The 17,206-nt window shown below is 33.1% G+C and overlaps 1 protein-coding gene across 2 annotated transcripts in view; it reads left to right on the forward strand.

Annotated features, from left to right (window-relative positions):
• The window catches only part of LOC107447849 (protein-tyrosine sulfotransferase 1), a 104,879-nt gene that overhangs the window by 75,109 nt on the left and 12,564 nt on the right, over nucleotides 1–17,206 (forward strand). For both annotated transcript variants that reach the window (XR_015433650.1, XM_087163543.1), the window contains exon 4: nucleotides 4,450–4,703. Coding sequence is in view for 1 of the 2 variants with exons in the window: in XM_087163543.1 (XP_087019669.1) it covers nucleotides 4,450–4,703 (254 nt within the window). In the remaining variant the exon portion in view is untranslated. The remainder of the gene's footprint in view (nucleotides 1–4,449; nucleotides 4,704–17,206) is intronic.

Below are 17,206 nucleotides of genomic sequence, written 5' to 3' on the forward strand. Positions count from 1 at the left end.
ATTGTCGAATTTTCATAACAATCATTTTGTTCCTTTACTCCTTTAAATCCCTTACCGCAAATGTAATTATTTGTCATTAGTTTTAATTTTATCTGTCACCTTAGTTAATGCAAATTACATCACGAGATAGTTGAATTTTCATAACAATCATTTTGTTCCTTTACTCCTTTAAATCCCTTACCGCAAATGTAATTATTTGTCATTAGTTTTAATTTTATCTGTCACCTTAGTTAATGCAAATTACATCACGAGATAGTTGAATTTTCATAATCATTTTGTTCCTTTACTCCCTTAAATCCCTTACCGCAAATGTAATTATTTGTCATTAGTTTTAATTTTATCTGTCACTTTAGTTAATGCAAATTACATCACGAGATTGTCGAATTTTCATAACAATCATTTTGTTCCTTTACTCCTTTAAATCCCTTACCGCAAATGTAATTATTTGTCACTAGTTTTAATTTTATCTGTCACCTTAGTTAATGCAAATTACATCACGAGATAGTTGAATTTTCATAACAATCATTTTGTTCCTTTACTCCCTTAAATCCCTTACCGCAAATGTAATTATTTGTCATTAGTTTTAATTTTATCTGTCACTTTAGTTAATGCAAATTACATCACGAGATTGTCGAATTTTCATAACAATCATTTTGTTCCTTTACTCCTTTAAATCCCTTACCGCAAATGTAATTATTTGTCATTAGTTTTAATTTTATCTGTCACTTTAGTTAATGCAAATTACATCACGAGATTGTCGAATTTTCATAACAATCATTTTGTTCCTTTACTCCTTTAAATCCCTTACCGCAAATGTAATTATTTGTCATTAGTTTTTATTTTATCTGTCACTTTAGTTAATGCAAATTACATCACGAGATTGTCGAATTTTCATAACAATCATTTTGTTCCTTTACTCCTTTAAATCCCTTACTACAAATGTAATTATTTGTGATTAGTTTTTATTTTATCTGTCACTTTAGTTAATGCCAATTACAGCACGAGATTGTCGAATTTTCGTAACAATCATTTTGTTCTTCTATTCCTTTAAATCCCTTACCGCAAATGTAATTATTTGTGATTAGTTTTCATTTTATCTGTCATTTTAGTTAATGCAAATTACACCACGAGATTTTCGAATTTCCGCAACAATCACTTTGTTCTTTACTCATTTCAATCCCTTACCCGAAATGTTATCATTTGTGATTAAGTTTCATATCTGTAGTCACTTTAATTTATAAAAAACTACACCACGAAAGTATCAAATTTTCATAACAATCATTCATAACATAATTTCGTTTCTTTACTGCTTTTTAGCCTAGATTAGTTTTTATTTAAGATGTCACTTTAGTTAATGAAAAATTGCACCACACGAGTGTCGAATTTTTGTAACAATTATTCCGTTCCTTTACTTTACTTGACCCAAAATATAGGCCCAATACGAAATTTAAATAACACTTCTTCTTTCATAGTACTTATAGATATCAACTCATGTTTCGATAAAAAAAATTTCACTTTTGCCAAAAATGATATGATAAAATTCCAAACTATTTAATTATAAATATTGTGGATGTAAGAAAATTTAAATCTATCTGAAATATTTCTAAGGCGTGTAAAGCTAATTTTCTTTTCAGAATAACAATAAAACTGAAAATTGTTTTCAGAAAACTAGTAACGTATTTAAAATCAGTTTTTATAAATTGGTAGATTTTGCATTGATTGACATGAAAATTTTTAAAATCGGGGTGATACAAATATGAACAAAACTTTAAAGTTCTTCCTAACTCTCGTTTTAGCTCACATTTAAATTTCAGAAATTACCTCTATATAGTATCAAACCTTATAACTTAAGTATGAATTTAATGGGTACCAATGCAACAGAAACAGATTAAAAAGAATTGTCCCTGCTTTATTAGTTCTTTAAAACTAAACATTAAAAGACTGAAAATATGGTTTATCACAAATCTAAACAAGATGGCCGTGTACCCAATATTCACTACTTTTTCACTTTAATCTTTGCTTGGTTCCTAATAATTAATATACTCACTTTTAAACGAATATAACAAAATAAAACAATTTAGATACCATAAAAATTTCCTAAGTGTCCCAATTCTGTTTACCAAAATTTGCATAATCTCTTAACTAATGTTGCTAGAGATACAGTATCTTCTTTTTCAAGGCAGAAGGAATTTTTCATTATCTGATTTTATTGTCCTGCAGCAACGCGTTGTGATTTTATCTTTCAAATTTATGTGGATAGAATAGCTTAATCGACGGAAGAGTTTCGGTTTTTGAGATTTAGAGTATAGAAAACTTAAATTTTAGTCTTTTTAAAGTCGACAATTAAACATTTTAGGTGTGTTCTTTCCCGGACAGAGTTTTTTGGTTAACTTAACTATTATCTAAGCAAAGATCATAAAAAATTCACAGTTACTGAGTTTATACATACCGGTAAAAACTTTAAGCAATATTAAAATTTTTTTTTATATTATTATTATTTACTCAAGCTCATCGAAGCAGCACAAAGATCAAGTTAAAGATGAATGGGAAAAGGGCCGCAAGCGGCCTCAGGTGCCCAGATGTTTTATACAGTTTCAGTTATTATTATTTATGTAGGTATAAGAACATTTCATTTTCTCCAAGTATATACAAATCCAGAGGTTGCCGATAGGAAATTTAATTCCGATATTGAAAGCTAATTTCTAGCTACGTAATAACAAAATTGATACCAATTATTACTTTTGCATTACCTAATCGGTAGAATGGTAGAAATCATATAAATCTCGGTGCGCTGCCGCGAAGTGGCATTAACCGATTCATCTGTAGTAGTAAATCGATGATGAGGAGTAGTGAGGTGGAATGGAGATGGGGGGAAGAGGTGGTGTTTAGCACCAAAAATCGAGAGTGCATTTCGTGTGCTAGGGCAACATCATATCCCTAAGGAAAAAGGCAGTGATTGGGCTAAATTTAGTGTTGTCGTCAATTAATTCAATATCTAGGAGTGAGTTAAAATTGCTGGTGGTGCAAGTTTTTGCTTCATCGTAGAAATTTTGGTTTAAATTTTTTATATAGACGTTGATGTCATCAATTTTAAGATCCCTTTTTATACTAATATTGCTGACGCATTTAGGGGCGCCGACGAGTCTTCTTATAATTTTCCCTTCTGCCATTGAGAGTTTATTTTTTAAATGATCACTTAGAGAGTTAATGGCGGGGCAGGCATAAGTTAGAATTGGCCTAATTGCCATTAGATAGACAGTGTGCTTGTATTTTAAGTCTAAAGATGACTTCGAGTTTAATATGGAGTTGAGGGCCCAATAGGCACCATTCGCTTTTTCAATAATTTTATTTATGTGTTGTTTCCAACTTAAATTAGAGGTGATGGTGACTCCTAGATATTTTGCACTCTTTGGGGGTTTAATGATCTGCTTGTATAGGACTATATCAGGAATAGTTCTACCTTTCTTTTTACTATTGAAAATAATCATTTTGCACTTATCCGGGTGTAGTTTTATTTTCCATTGTGAGCACCATTTTTCGATATTGTAGATCTTCTTTTGCATGCATTTGAAGGCTTGTAAATGGCTCATAGATTTCGTGATAATTGCTGTATCGTCGGCATATAGGGCTGTGAATTCGTTTGGATTATCGTTATTAATAGGGAAGTCAGCTGTGTAAAAGATGTATAGTAGTGGCCCGAGGATACTACCATTACCTAATCGTTTCCTTTTCTGTCATTTAAATCTTTTAATTTTTTCATACAGTGTGGTAGTCAAAATCTTTTCAAATTCAATGTGAAGAAAAAACAGAAATTTTGCTTCCACTTTAAATATTCGGAAAAATCTGTGAGTAAAAGCCAATAAAACTAGATGGACATTTTTCTGTTGGAACATCCAACTAAACCATCCACTCTAAAATTAAAATGTTTTATTTCATAATTTTTTAGCAAGCTCATTAGTTTTAGAAATGCGAATTGCAATGTAAGATTATTATGCATTCTGAATGAATAGTAGAGATGCCGACTTGCCCCGCATTGTAAAATAGTATTTTCCAGAGGTAGCGAAATTCAAGTTACCTTTAGTTTAGTATTTTTCATTTTAATTAATTGTTTCACCACTAAATATCAAAAATTATAAGTATCATATAAAATGCAATGCTAAGGAAACATGCTTCTGGTGACTCTATTAAAATGTAGGCCTAACTATCCTTCTTTACCAAATTTCACTGCATAATTTGCTACCATTTTATTAAAACTATTCCAGTAAGCGGAGCAGTTTTGACATCCCTGGATTAGTGCTTAAATTTGTTTAAGTGTCAGTTTAAAGTATTCGAACTACAAAGAATTACTAGTCTATTGATCTGTTGCGTGTTAAGATTCTTTCAATATGCATTTACTAGCGAACTAATAGTATGAGTGATATTTTGATATATTTTTTTCTTTCTCTCTAGGTGACAATAACAGGCATGGATCTGCATGATTACAGGCAATGTTTACGTCGCTGGAGTGCTGCAGTACAAGCTATGTTTAGCCAGTGTCATATGCTAGGACCAAATATATGTTTGCCCGTCCATTATGAGAGACTAGTTCTTCATCCAGAGGCATCAATGCGAAAAATATTGACATTTCTTGACCTTCCTTGGAATGATTCAGTTCTTCATCATGAAATGTTTGTTGGGAAAAAGGGAGGAGTTTCTCTTTCCATGTAAGATTAAATTCGATTAATATTAATTAACATATAAGGGGATGATCAAAATTATTAAAACAGCCGATTGGGTATATGATGGTCAGGGAGCTGATCTCAAAACAGAAAAATCTTGGGCTTGAATCCCGGACGAGGCTTGGATGCCATTCTATTATCTGTACCATCTGTTCCTACAGTGGGAGCAACGTTAGTCCACCTAATATGGTGCTCCTGATTGAGTGACCAGCAAATCTGCCCTTCTGATATCCAGTGCTGCAGTTAAGGGGGACCGCCGTTCCCTGAAATTCTTTGTCTGCTGTAGTAAAAAATTTAACTCTGAAACTCTAAATAATGAAACTCTTTATCTACCGTTTCTCAAGATAAATTTGTCTTTATAGAAAGTATATTTTCAAACATGAAATTAATTGAAAATTGTGTGTTAAGCTAAAATACGAAAATGCTAACTGTAGTTAGCATGCAAATATATATATTAAGAGCGAGGCAGTCTGGAAAAAATTCAGAAAGTGGTGGCTAATAGTTTACCAGGACATAGAAAAATTTTATTTTATATTTGTTGGTCAGTTTTAAAACAAAAATTTAATTACCAAGTAATTTTTTGCATGTAGAAATTAAAGCATTTTGTTTTCTCAATCTTTTTTCTTCCGAAGTCCTTCTAGACTATGGCAGCCTTGAGGTATATCAGTTCGTGATACTTCTATCAAATTTATATCGAGAATTTATATCAAAATATCGAGATGCCAACTGCTCCGGACACGCCAAAATAATTAAAAAAAACGGTAAATAACTACAAACTAAATTTTGCAAATATTTGACTATTTTTGCTTGCTTTTTGAAAGGTATAGCATGAAATTACTATTACAAAGTAGTAACGTATATAAGCCTACAAAATATTTAGAAATAGGTGTGGATAAAAATCTACTAAATCGAATTTATTAAACCAAGAATCACAATTGATAAACTACCGTTTGAAAATATTTATTTGCCGTCCAGAGCAAGTTGGCATGTCTGGGAATGAGGACATGTTTCGAATTAAGTGGTGAATTATATGAGCCTACGAATTGTTTAGAAATAGTGGTGGATAAAAATCTACTTAATTGAATTTATTAAACCAAGAATCACAATTGATAAACTTCCACTTGAAAATATATATTCACTGCCAAGAGCAAGTTGGCGTCTCTGTGTTTATAAATAAATCTATTTTTATGTGCTCTATATTGCTTTAATTTCTTCCAACCCTTTTAGTAACGATAATAATATAAAAAAAATTAAAAATCGACTAGAATTATGTGCTTCTAATGATCTTGACTTTGCGGTCACCGGTGACCCCCATGGCGCTACGATCAAACTTAGTGCCGATTACCGATGACCCCCATGTCAAACATGAATATCTGATTATTATTAGATCAAAAATTGTTCCGGGTAGTTCGTATTTTTTCCTTGGACGTGCTGTACATCTTTAAAAGAAACTCTCAATAATAAAAATTTTTATCTACCGTTACTTAAGATAAATTTTACACTATATTTTTTATTTTGAAACATGAACGTAAAATACATTTCAAATTACCAGTTAAATTATGAAAATGCTGACTGCTGTTGGCATGAAAATTATTATACAGTAAGGGCGCTTTTTCATTACACGACACGATAACCACAAAACGGATCCGATTGTCGGCGAACGACATAGAGTCAAGTAAAATACATGGTCCGCAACGGAGTGCTTTTTCACTCACCGATACGATAACGATTATGTCGTATCCGACAAGGCGATACCGTTTGTCGGAATCAAATGTCGGGTAGGCAAGCAAGTTTCTCCTCAAATCGTGGCGATTTTATTTGTTGTTGTCTATCGTTTCTGTTTTATCTCCTCTTTTGATATCATTATTTTATTATTTTAATCAATTTTATTCGTTTATTTGATCATGTCAAATGTAAAATTTGAAACTTGTTTCATATAACTTATTCTCATGTCTGGTTATAAATTTTTAATTTTATGATGTAGCATTTTTCACATTATAATGATTTTGAAAGACTTGAACAATCATAAAAGTTTTATTGAAAATTTTGATAAATTCATTATATGCTTTAATGAAGAGATAATATTTTTTATAATAGTAATGGTTTGATAAGAAGGCAAATAAGGACCCTTATGTATTTCATACAGAACTCGATCGAGCTACTGGTTTCTGCTTGATTGAACAATAAAAAGTCTGTTCCTTGATTCAACTGAAACATTTTTTTGAAGCATGATAGAGCGGCTTCATAAGATAAATTTGATAAAACTCATTCAAAAAATCATCTAAAAAGATTATTCTAAACGAAAATGCATCTTTGGAATTTGCCAAAAACCGAACAAGATGCAATTTTATTTTTTCAGTAGCGAAATATTTTACCCCCCCCCCAAAAAAAAAACGAAAATTTTCCGATTCCCATGACATGAAACTTTATTTTGGTAAACGTGCGTTTTGGAAATGTAATTTAAGACAGTGTGATCAGCAAGTGGGGCATAGATGGTAGCACAATTTATTCTGATAGTTGGAAAGGTTATCAAACAAAGAGAATAAAAGGATTCATACTTGCTAAGGTTTATCATAAATACAAATGCCTTAGCAAGTAGGTATTTGTATACATTTTATTAATCCTGATACAGGAGTTCATAATACGCAAACAGTTGAGAGAATAAGTAGCAGTGCTAAATGGAGGGATAAAGGAAATAGGGGGACAGCGAGACATCATTTGGAATCTTACATATCAGAGTTCATATCGTCACTTTGAAACTAAACCGTGGTAACTAAAAAAAGCAAGTTTCTCAGGAGAGCGATTTCTAACTTTTCAGGAACTTCCATCGCAGGTTGACTCAAAGCTATGGCGACTATTACAAATCGCTAAAAAAATCGCTCTCCTTAAAAACTTGCTTTTTTGAGTTGCCATGGTTTAGTTTCAAAGCGACGTTATCTCCTCCTAGGTTTTGTTGCAACTGGCACACTGCTACACTATTCCCTAAAACTAAGATGGCGAATCGCGTCAATGCGATGACGATTTATCTGCTCTCTAAATTAATTTTACGGAACTATGAAGATAACACGTTGCTTCTCTAAAAGGGTGATTTTTGTTTACCCAAAATGACCTAAATGTCTCATTTTTCGATTTGTTTTGAGTTACTACGGTTTAGTTTCAAAGCGACGATATGGCGACAGCATCTGATGAAAGAAAAGAGACTGTTTTGAATATATGCTAAACACTATATTGGCCCATTTTCCACCGAAATCTGATTGACTACTTTAATTTTAAACGTAAAAAGTTTAGATTTTAAAAAAAGTGTTTTATTTCATGATTTGTCGCAAAAATTTTAGGCGTAGATTGGTGGCACTTAAAAACAGCCAAATCTGTAGCTGCGGTGGCGTTAATACGTAAGTACCATTTCGTGCACCCAAAAAACGTTTCTGCACTGCTAGCTTTTTTCTTCTGAAATAAAATAAGAAGTTTGAGACGACGATTATCATTCCGCATATTTAAAGTTTGCAGAAAAAATCACAACAGAACACAAGCAACTGCTCACTCAAGCTCAAAACATTGAATGAACAAGAATTTCTATTTCTCGGACGAACGATATCGGACAAGTGAAAAAAACAATTGCTTGAACGATCCGGCAACGGCATTGTCGTTCACACATTTGTCGTCCGATTTTGTCGGTATCGTGTCGTGTAATGAAAAAGCGCCCTAAAACCTCATTAAGTCGTCATTTTCCTATGATCCCGACTAAGCCTCATAGACAATAATGTAAAATAATCCTCTTTTTCCCGTCATCGAATATATTTCTACTGCGGATAACTCGTCACCCCCAAAAATGGCAAACCTATCTTTTTTCGCACTTTTGTATACGATTCTGTTATCTTTTCAGACCCGCCCCTTTCACTTTAAGTATCTCGGGGAATTTCTGATCATCCACGAAGTTCGCTCTACAGCTGTGAGCATTCCTTTCCTTTTAGGGGATTTGGATTCTGGGAATTTCGCATGCCAATCGTTCAAAGTTCTCACTTCTTCCTCCGACTCAGTCGAGTGTAGACGTTTTTCTTTATTGTACGTACTTCAGTGGGACTTCATTTCATAGCGAGTAAGCCTCGCTATAAGTGCCATTTTTTTTCTTACAAAATTGTGATTTGATTACGTTTCAAAATGCCGGAAAAACGAAAACTTACCTCGTTATCTCTTAAAGAAAAAAAGGACTTAACTGCACTTTTTGAAAAGTCAAATTCTTCGAAAACAGCTTTTGCTAAAGAACACAATATTCCGAGAACTACTTTAAGTGATATTCTATCAACAAAGCGAACCATTGAAGAAGCAGACTGCTAAGACAATAGAAAAAGAATGAGGAAATCAAAGTTTGACGAGATCGAGGAGATTTTAGTTCGATGATTAAAGCATGCAAGATCGCAAAATGTACCTATTTCTTCTGTCATTCTTAAAGAAAAAGCGATGGAAATTGCTAAGGAGTTGAACATAGAAGATTTCCATTGCAGCAATGGTTGGCTGGAGCATTTCAAAGACAGAAATTGTCTTTCTTTTAATACGATTTGTGAGGAAGCCGTAGCTGTTGATGGTGATACTATTGAAAATTGGAGGAATAGTATTCTCAAGGACTTTTTATCCAGGTTTGATGCCTCTAATGTTTTTAATCTAGATGAAACGGGAATATTTTATCATCTTTTGCCTGATAAAACTCTATCGTTTAAGGGCGAAAAATGCACCACGGGAAAAGCCAGCAGGCAACGTATAACACTTTTGCTGGGAGCGAATATGAATGTATATGAAAAGCTTAAACCACTGGTGATAGGCAAGAGCAAAAGGTCACGCTGTTTTAAAAACGTTAAATCTGTGCCAGTTGAATATGAAGCAAATTCAACTGCATGGATGACTACAACGATTTGGGAACGGCATATCCGTAAATTGGATTCCCTGTCTTCGCTCCAAAAGAGAAAAGTTGCCCTTATTGTCGATAATTGCACAGCCCGTAGTCAGCCAGAAAGCTTAAAAGGTATTGAAATCATTTTCCTTCCTCCAAATGTTACTACACTTCTTCAGCCATTAGATCAAGGGATAATTCAGGACTTTAAAAGAAAGAATAAAAAAATGCTAGTAAAGGACCTTATAAAAGCATTGGATAAAAATGAAAAGTTTGAAGTTTCCGTTTTAGACGCGATCAATTATTTGCATAGAAGTTGGAGCTCAGTTTCTTCGCAAACTGTTTTTAATTGTTTCAGACACGCGGGATTTGTAGCCAATGCAGAATCCGAAGATATCCTCCGTGAAGAAGTCGACCCCGAGCCCTTAGAAAATTTGCTGCAAGTTGTTAATGAAAAAGGTTGCAGTGTCAATGACGAAAATGCATTTGTCGATATTGACAATGACATCGCTATTTGTTCGCAAGCGACTGTAAAAGATTTACCTTCAGAATTTTTAGATGAAAAACATCACAGTTCCAGCGAGGATAGTGATGATGAGAATTCGGGTGGAATTCCGCCCAGCAAGACTGAAACATTAAAAGCCTTAGAGAAAGTTAGACAATAATTGGCATTACATCAATTGAAGGCACAACAGAGGAAGAATTCAAGGCGCTGATGATATTGGAAACGAAGGTTAATAGCAATCAACAATTCCTGCATCAGTAGTTTGATGCTTAAACGTTGCATTTTATATCATACTTATAATTTTTGCTATTTAGATGTGCTAAATTACTTATAATGAAAAATACTTAACTCAAAGTAACTTAAATTTCGCTACCACTAGAAAATACTGTTTTGCACAGCGGATCAAGTTGGTATCTCTGGATATTTGTTGGCCAATCCTCAGCTATGCATCCCCGGCATGGGGGACGCTTACAAATACACAAAGGAAGAGACTCAGAGTCTTCGAACACCAAACCCTACGACGAATCACTGGGGCTCCCTGGTTTGTCAGAAATAACACCCTCTATAATGACCTCAAAATCGACAAAATAGACGAGTGCCTTTTTAAACTCAATGCATCCTTTTTTAAAGGTGCCAAAAATTGTTCAACATGTAAATTCAATAAGTTATTAGACATTGATTTCATAGATGACAATAAAAATTTCAGCCCGATAACTGCTTTTTTCTTAAGCGACTGTGTTCTCTCTAAGCATTTCGGATAACCATGACTATCCCCACTGCCCTAGACAAACTGTGTTCTCTGCACCAATGAAGCCCGGCTATACCAGGGGGAGGCGAGAGAGTGCACAGGGAGTCTTCCCCCTTTTGTAAATTTGTAAATAGTGTAAATATTCTTTCTTTATCTTTATCTTCAAATTGTTCCCTTTATTATGTATCAACTTGCGATTTATATTTATGTATGACTCAGACTTGATTTTATCAATTATTGTTCATTCTGAGACTTAACTTAATGTTAACGCAGCACCTCCCTTCCCTTCCACCACATATTATTCAATTTAGATGAAAGAGCAGATATCTATACATGGATAGCTACTCTGAAACACTTGATTAGTTAGTTAGCTAGGATATTTGTTGTACAGTTTTAATACAAAAATTTAATTTGCAAGTAGAAATTAAAGCATTTTGTTTTCTCGTATTTTTTAACCCGTTCCTAACTCTTTCTAAACTATTGCCGCCTTGAGGTAATTTTATCAATTCGTGATACTTCTATCAAATTTACATTTAATAATTTTCTTTACAAATCACCAATTTTTTTTTACAAATTATATAATGCTAACTATTGAAATATTCTATCTCTTAAGAAAAAAGATTTTTTTTCTTCTAATTATTAAGGCAACGCTGCTTTTCAATTTAATAACTTTTCATATTGGATTTTTCCCTCATTTACTTATTAAAACCAGTTTTTTCTAAATCACTTAAATATTAATAAATAGCTAAGTCGAGGGTAAACAATAATTTCACTAATTAGCCTATGCGATGTTTTTTTCATTTATTTATGAATTTAATTTAAAATATTCAACAACAAATAAATGATTGGCATCTACTTCTTATATGCTAATGAAGTTAGGCTGCTTATAAGCAACGATATATACTTATGAAACCTTTGTTCGTAGTGTGTTGAAGGTTATAATGTAAAAAATTTATAATCTTGTATTAATAAAAGAGAATTAGTTATGTGTAATAACAAGAGACGAAAAGAGTGAATATCATTTACGTCACTGGTCCTCCTATATTCTTACAGCTAATACTAAATATTCAATAATTTTGAACAAGAAAATTAAAGATAAATATAATATAGGTGTTAAAAACAACATCTTGCAAAAAGTTTGCTTTTACCCAACACTATTTGCCCCAGCAACATTGAGTTTAAATGATTTATCTGCAATATTTCAATTTCAATAGTGAACTTAGGATTTGTGGCAGAAAATTTCTACAGCAAAGCTGCCAATTTTCTATGCTTTGGTGGAAAGATTTCTTCTAATGGTAACTAAGTTTATGCATTATTTTATATTTCTTTGTTTTGTACATTTGACTTACTGTTATTTTCCTCACCTCTACGTGAATATGATTCCAAAGATCATATGAAACAGCACCTAGTTTTTGCTCTGTCTCGGCAGTGATGCTTTTGAAATGTAGGCAAAATTTAGAAAGTTTTAATTGTCTACCATATATATTTTATTTCATATCACTAGATATATTTTATTTTATATATGTCCTTAAGCACCTACATAAGTTCTTATGGGTTTATGACTATTATTACTCAGCAGTTTTCCCGCGGTCCTTGAAAATTTTAGCAGTGGCAGTACATTTAGGTCACTACTAGCAGATATTTCTTATTTTAGTTTACCAATTCGGTGTTAAATGGTTTAAAAACTGTAATTTTCTTGCATACATACTTTCTTCGGAAAACAATTTCTAGTAGTAGTTACGCAGATATTAAATTATAGACATTTGTGTAATATTTATTACCACTTTTTAAAAATTCGCAAGACCTCGCGGGAACCCTCTTCAACTCCGTTACCCTGTAATTTTGAACTAAATCCTGAAGCTCAAGTATTGGGAGAAATTTGCGTTACGTGGAGAGGGAAACTACGAAAATCTTTCATGGTTAGCTTAACCACAACGGAACTCTAAACCACGATCCGTCTACCACTGAGGATATTTTATGTCAGCACTGTGGTCGGTGCAAGTCGGAGGCGGAATTCGTATCGACCAGTCATCGTTGGGATTTGAACCCGGTTCACCTTATTGGAAGGCAGGCCCTCTACCCCCTGAGGCACCATGGCTCACGATTTATAATTGACATTAAGCGTAATTTAATTTACAAGATTTTACACACAATACAAATAAAGTGCAAGGTTTAATTTACTTAACTTATGTGGAAGATAACACTGAGTGTTATCTTCCACATAAGTTAAATAAATTTACCATTTAAATGATAAATTTAATTATAAAAAGTATTACTCTTCCCGCAAACAATACAATAACAATACAGGTTGGCGAGTTCTTTTAAGCTCTAACATAAAAACAAATCAAATGTCTAATTTTAACAGCTAGCACCATTTGTGATTAGCTTTATTCAGTTTATAGTTAAGCAGATGAGCGCCCTTAGAAACTAAAAACTGGTAGTAAAATTTTTGCACGGATATTTGAGAAGGGGGGGGGTATCAAATGTGCTAATAATTTAGTGCTGACGATATTTTAAGTTATAAAACTAGACAAAAAAACGTACTTTTTATGAATAAACCATACACACTTGTTTTGGAGGAATCCACAGTTTTGGATTCCCTTAATGTTAATTTTGCTTTTTGTGTATTTCTCCATATCTTGAGAACTTTTTAAAGTAACAGTAAAATTTTTGATGGCAATTATAAAATTCGTTAATACAAAAGTCATTCCATGTATTAAATAATTAGTTTCATTAATTATTTAATTTTTTTAAATATTTTAATAAAAAACAGGCAGAAAAATTTTCAATTGTGAAGTAAAACGTTTTTTACATTCTTTTACAGTATCTAATTTTTCATAGCAAAATATGAAATTTGAAAGAAATTGGTGAAATAGTTTCTGAAAAATCGAATTTAAAAGAAGTCTTATATTAAAAATTCGATTTCTTAAGAAATATTGACCCAATTTCACTCAACGCGAATTCTTTTATTAATGTTCTTTTGTTTATGTATTTTTCTATGTAAATTGCATACTTTAAAAAATGACGTATAAAATTGTATACCTTATGATTCAAAATGTTTTCTGCTATAGTTAAATATTTGTTCTGCGATAAAATAATAAAAAATAATAAATGTTTACTAAAATTTATTTTTTGGATGATATTATTTTGTGATGAGCGAATTTCAGAATTGTGAGCAAAAATTTTTTTAATTCTGTTCCGAGATAAAGCGAAATACGGAAGAAGTAAAATTGACAATAAGATGTCAAAATTTTGAATTGCGCTTCTGACCGAACTATGGAGACCATATCTCCCAGATTACGGCTACCCGATTACAGCTAGTGCGTTTTTGTGCATGATTTTGTAACTTAAAATATCGGCTGCACTAATTATGTAGCATATTTGAGGTCATCCCCTCGAACCTTTAAGAAGGAGTCCTAGAACGTGAAGATACGATCATTTGTTCAGGGTGCCCTTAGGTAAAAATCGAAGTATTTTTGAGGTATTTTTCAAAGGTATAAATGAGATGTACTTAAAAATTGTAAAATTTCTTTAAAAATTTCGTAAAAGATATTCACCGCTTTACCTTGTCGGAACAAAAATTTTTAATAGAGATTCTCTAATAGAAATGATTTTTGTTCCTCATTTCGCAAAAATCGGGACATACAAGATTATTTTAAGTTAAACTTACAACCATTTGTATAAAACGGAGAACGAAATAACGAAAACCTTTCTTGGTTATTATATATTTGGTATACTTGGTATACTTATTATATATTTGGTATATTTGGTATACTTGTATTTATATACTTGGTATATATATTTGAGAATTGAATCTGATGGCAAAGGAGCTAAGATCTTTCTTAATCTGCGTATATTTTATATCAACACTGCTTCTCTGTGGGCTGAAGCATCACCTCCTACATCAAAAAGCCTCCACACGGTCTTTTATAAGTAGTCCGCGCAGACTATCTAAAAAGTGACCCAGTTGTGCGCATGAACCCAAAACCTTTTATAAAAGTAATTGAGAGAAATTCATCATATATATTTGAGAATTGAATCTGTAGTGGTTGACAAGTGAATAAGGCAAACCAATAATATTCATAAATAAAACAAATTTTTAGTCATATATTTGCTACCACTCTCTTATTTCAACTTGATTTTGTATTAAGTGACTCGTTCGGAAAGTGGATATCCTTCATAATGGTCTGATCGGACTACCTATAAAAAAACCGTGTGGAGGCTTTCAGTTATAGGAGGCGTTGGCTGAAGGCTGAAGTTGTCTTAACACTTTACCGACCGGCCGTCGATTAATCGACGTTTTGTTCTCAGCGCTTACCGACCGGTCGTCGATTAATCGACGTTTTGTTCTCATCGTATACCGACCGGCCGTCGATTATTCGACGTTTGCTACCCAGCGCTTACCGACCGGTCGTCGATTAATCGACTTTTGACCGATCTGTGGTGACTACGTTTTCCACCAATTCAGCATGCCCTGAAAAAAATTCAGCTGTCGTTTTCTCGAGTGCAGCTGGGTGCGACCAGATTTTCCTGCGAAAAGAGTCGGGATTTTTCATCGTGCAGCTGGGTGCGACTAGATTTTCCTGCGAGGAAAGTCGGGATTTTTTCATCGATATGAAGGCAGGGATGCCAACTGCTCCGCTTTCTGGAAAAGTTCTAATAAAGTGGTAGCAAAATATTTTGTAAGATTAGTTAAAGAAAGATAGTTACGCCTACTTCTTAATACAGTAACCAGTATATTGATGATTTAACGTTGCATTTTATATCATATTTGTAATCTTTGATATTTAGTGGTGAAGTCCGCGCGTCAGTCTATGCCGAAACCGAGCCGGTGTCTCGGACGATCTGCAGCTGAACGGGCGGTGAAAGGGCATAGTATGTTCGAACCGCTACCGGTCGGTAAAGTGTTAACATTTAAGTATTAACTCAGGGAGGCGGTTTTCCTATACAGCGGCGTTTAACATCCCACTCTCTTGTTTAGTATCTTTTTAAATAAAGAAAAACATGATTGGTGATTTTTTTTAAAGTTAAGGTAAGTTCAGGTTCATTTTAAAAGACTTACAGCTTTTATTATAATTGAGATCAACTACAGCCAAGAGAAAAATTAAAAAAAAAAAAAAAAAGAAAGAAAGAAGGAAAGAAAATGAGTCGTTAAAGGCTGATGATTGTAAATTAGACTCCGGAAATCGAACTTCATTTAACAATCTAAAAACATGCTCACTGTAGTAAAAAAAAAGTCCATTCTGGTTTCCAAATTTGTAGGGCAACATTCTGGTTTTAACGCGCATAAGAATGTTTGCCCCCAGCATTATAAATGTACGCGCACACTTTAAATACTGCAGATGAATTCCCTGTTATTTTAAATTTAAAAACATTAATTTGAAGACAAAAAGTTGAATTTATACTTTGATTCCTAAAACACTAATTCAAAGTATTTTTAATTTTTCAGTTCATTTTTTTTTTCTTTAGACGTGCTGTACATCTCTAAAAAAGCGCAAAATAATGAAAAAATCTAAATAATCAAACTTTTTATCTACCGTTTTTTAAGATAAATTTTATACATTAATTTTACTTTCAAACTTCAACCGTTATTCTTTATTACAAATAGCGAATAAAAATTGCAAAAATGCTGACTGTAGTTGGCATGTAAATGAATATAATTCAAGAGCGAGAGTCTTTAAAAAATCAAATCAGGAAGTGGTGACTACAAGCTCACCATTATATTCGAAATTTAATTTTAAATCGGTTGGTCAGTTTTAATACAAAAATTTAATATACAAGTACTTCGTTGCAGGTAGAAATTAAAGCATTTTGTTTTCTCCAACTACACTGCTCAAAAAAATTAGGGGAGCAAGCAAAGAAAGTAAGAAAGTCGTGCGAAACATCCACAGAGCTGCATGAAATGGATAGTGCATACGTATCAATGCACGATACAGAAAAAAAGACGTAAAAACATATGGAATTAATCTTTATTTCATGGGAACTATGGAAAAAAAACAAAAAGCTGATTTAAGGCAACAATTGGTTTACATGTAAACGATAAAAAAGTAATGTTTGGAAGTGATGCAGTACTGTTAATAAGCCATGTGGTCTCATCGAACAGCTAAGACTGTTGCACACCTGTTTACCATGGATGCGATGATGATATCGATGAGAGTTCGGGGAGTACAGTTCCACTCCTAAAGAAGGGCAATCTCCAAGTCACGGAGAGTTAATGGAGGGCTTGGTCTCGCAGCAATGCGTCGCCCGAGCACGTCCCAAACATGCTCGATTGGATTCAGGTCAGGAGAGGGTGTAGGGTATTCCATACGTTATATTGTTTCAGCTTCCAGCATGCTCTTCACAAGACG

The sequence above is a fragment of the Parasteatoda tepidariorum genome, chromosome 5, assembly GCF_982258835.1.
Source record: "Parasteatoda tepidariorum strain Cologne lab strain chromosome 5, Ptep-v5.0, whole genome shotgun sequence".
In the NCBI taxonomy this organism is placed as follows: domain Eukaryota; kingdom Metazoa; phylum Arthropoda; class Arachnida; order Araneae; family Theridiidae; genus Parasteatoda; species Parasteatoda tepidariorum.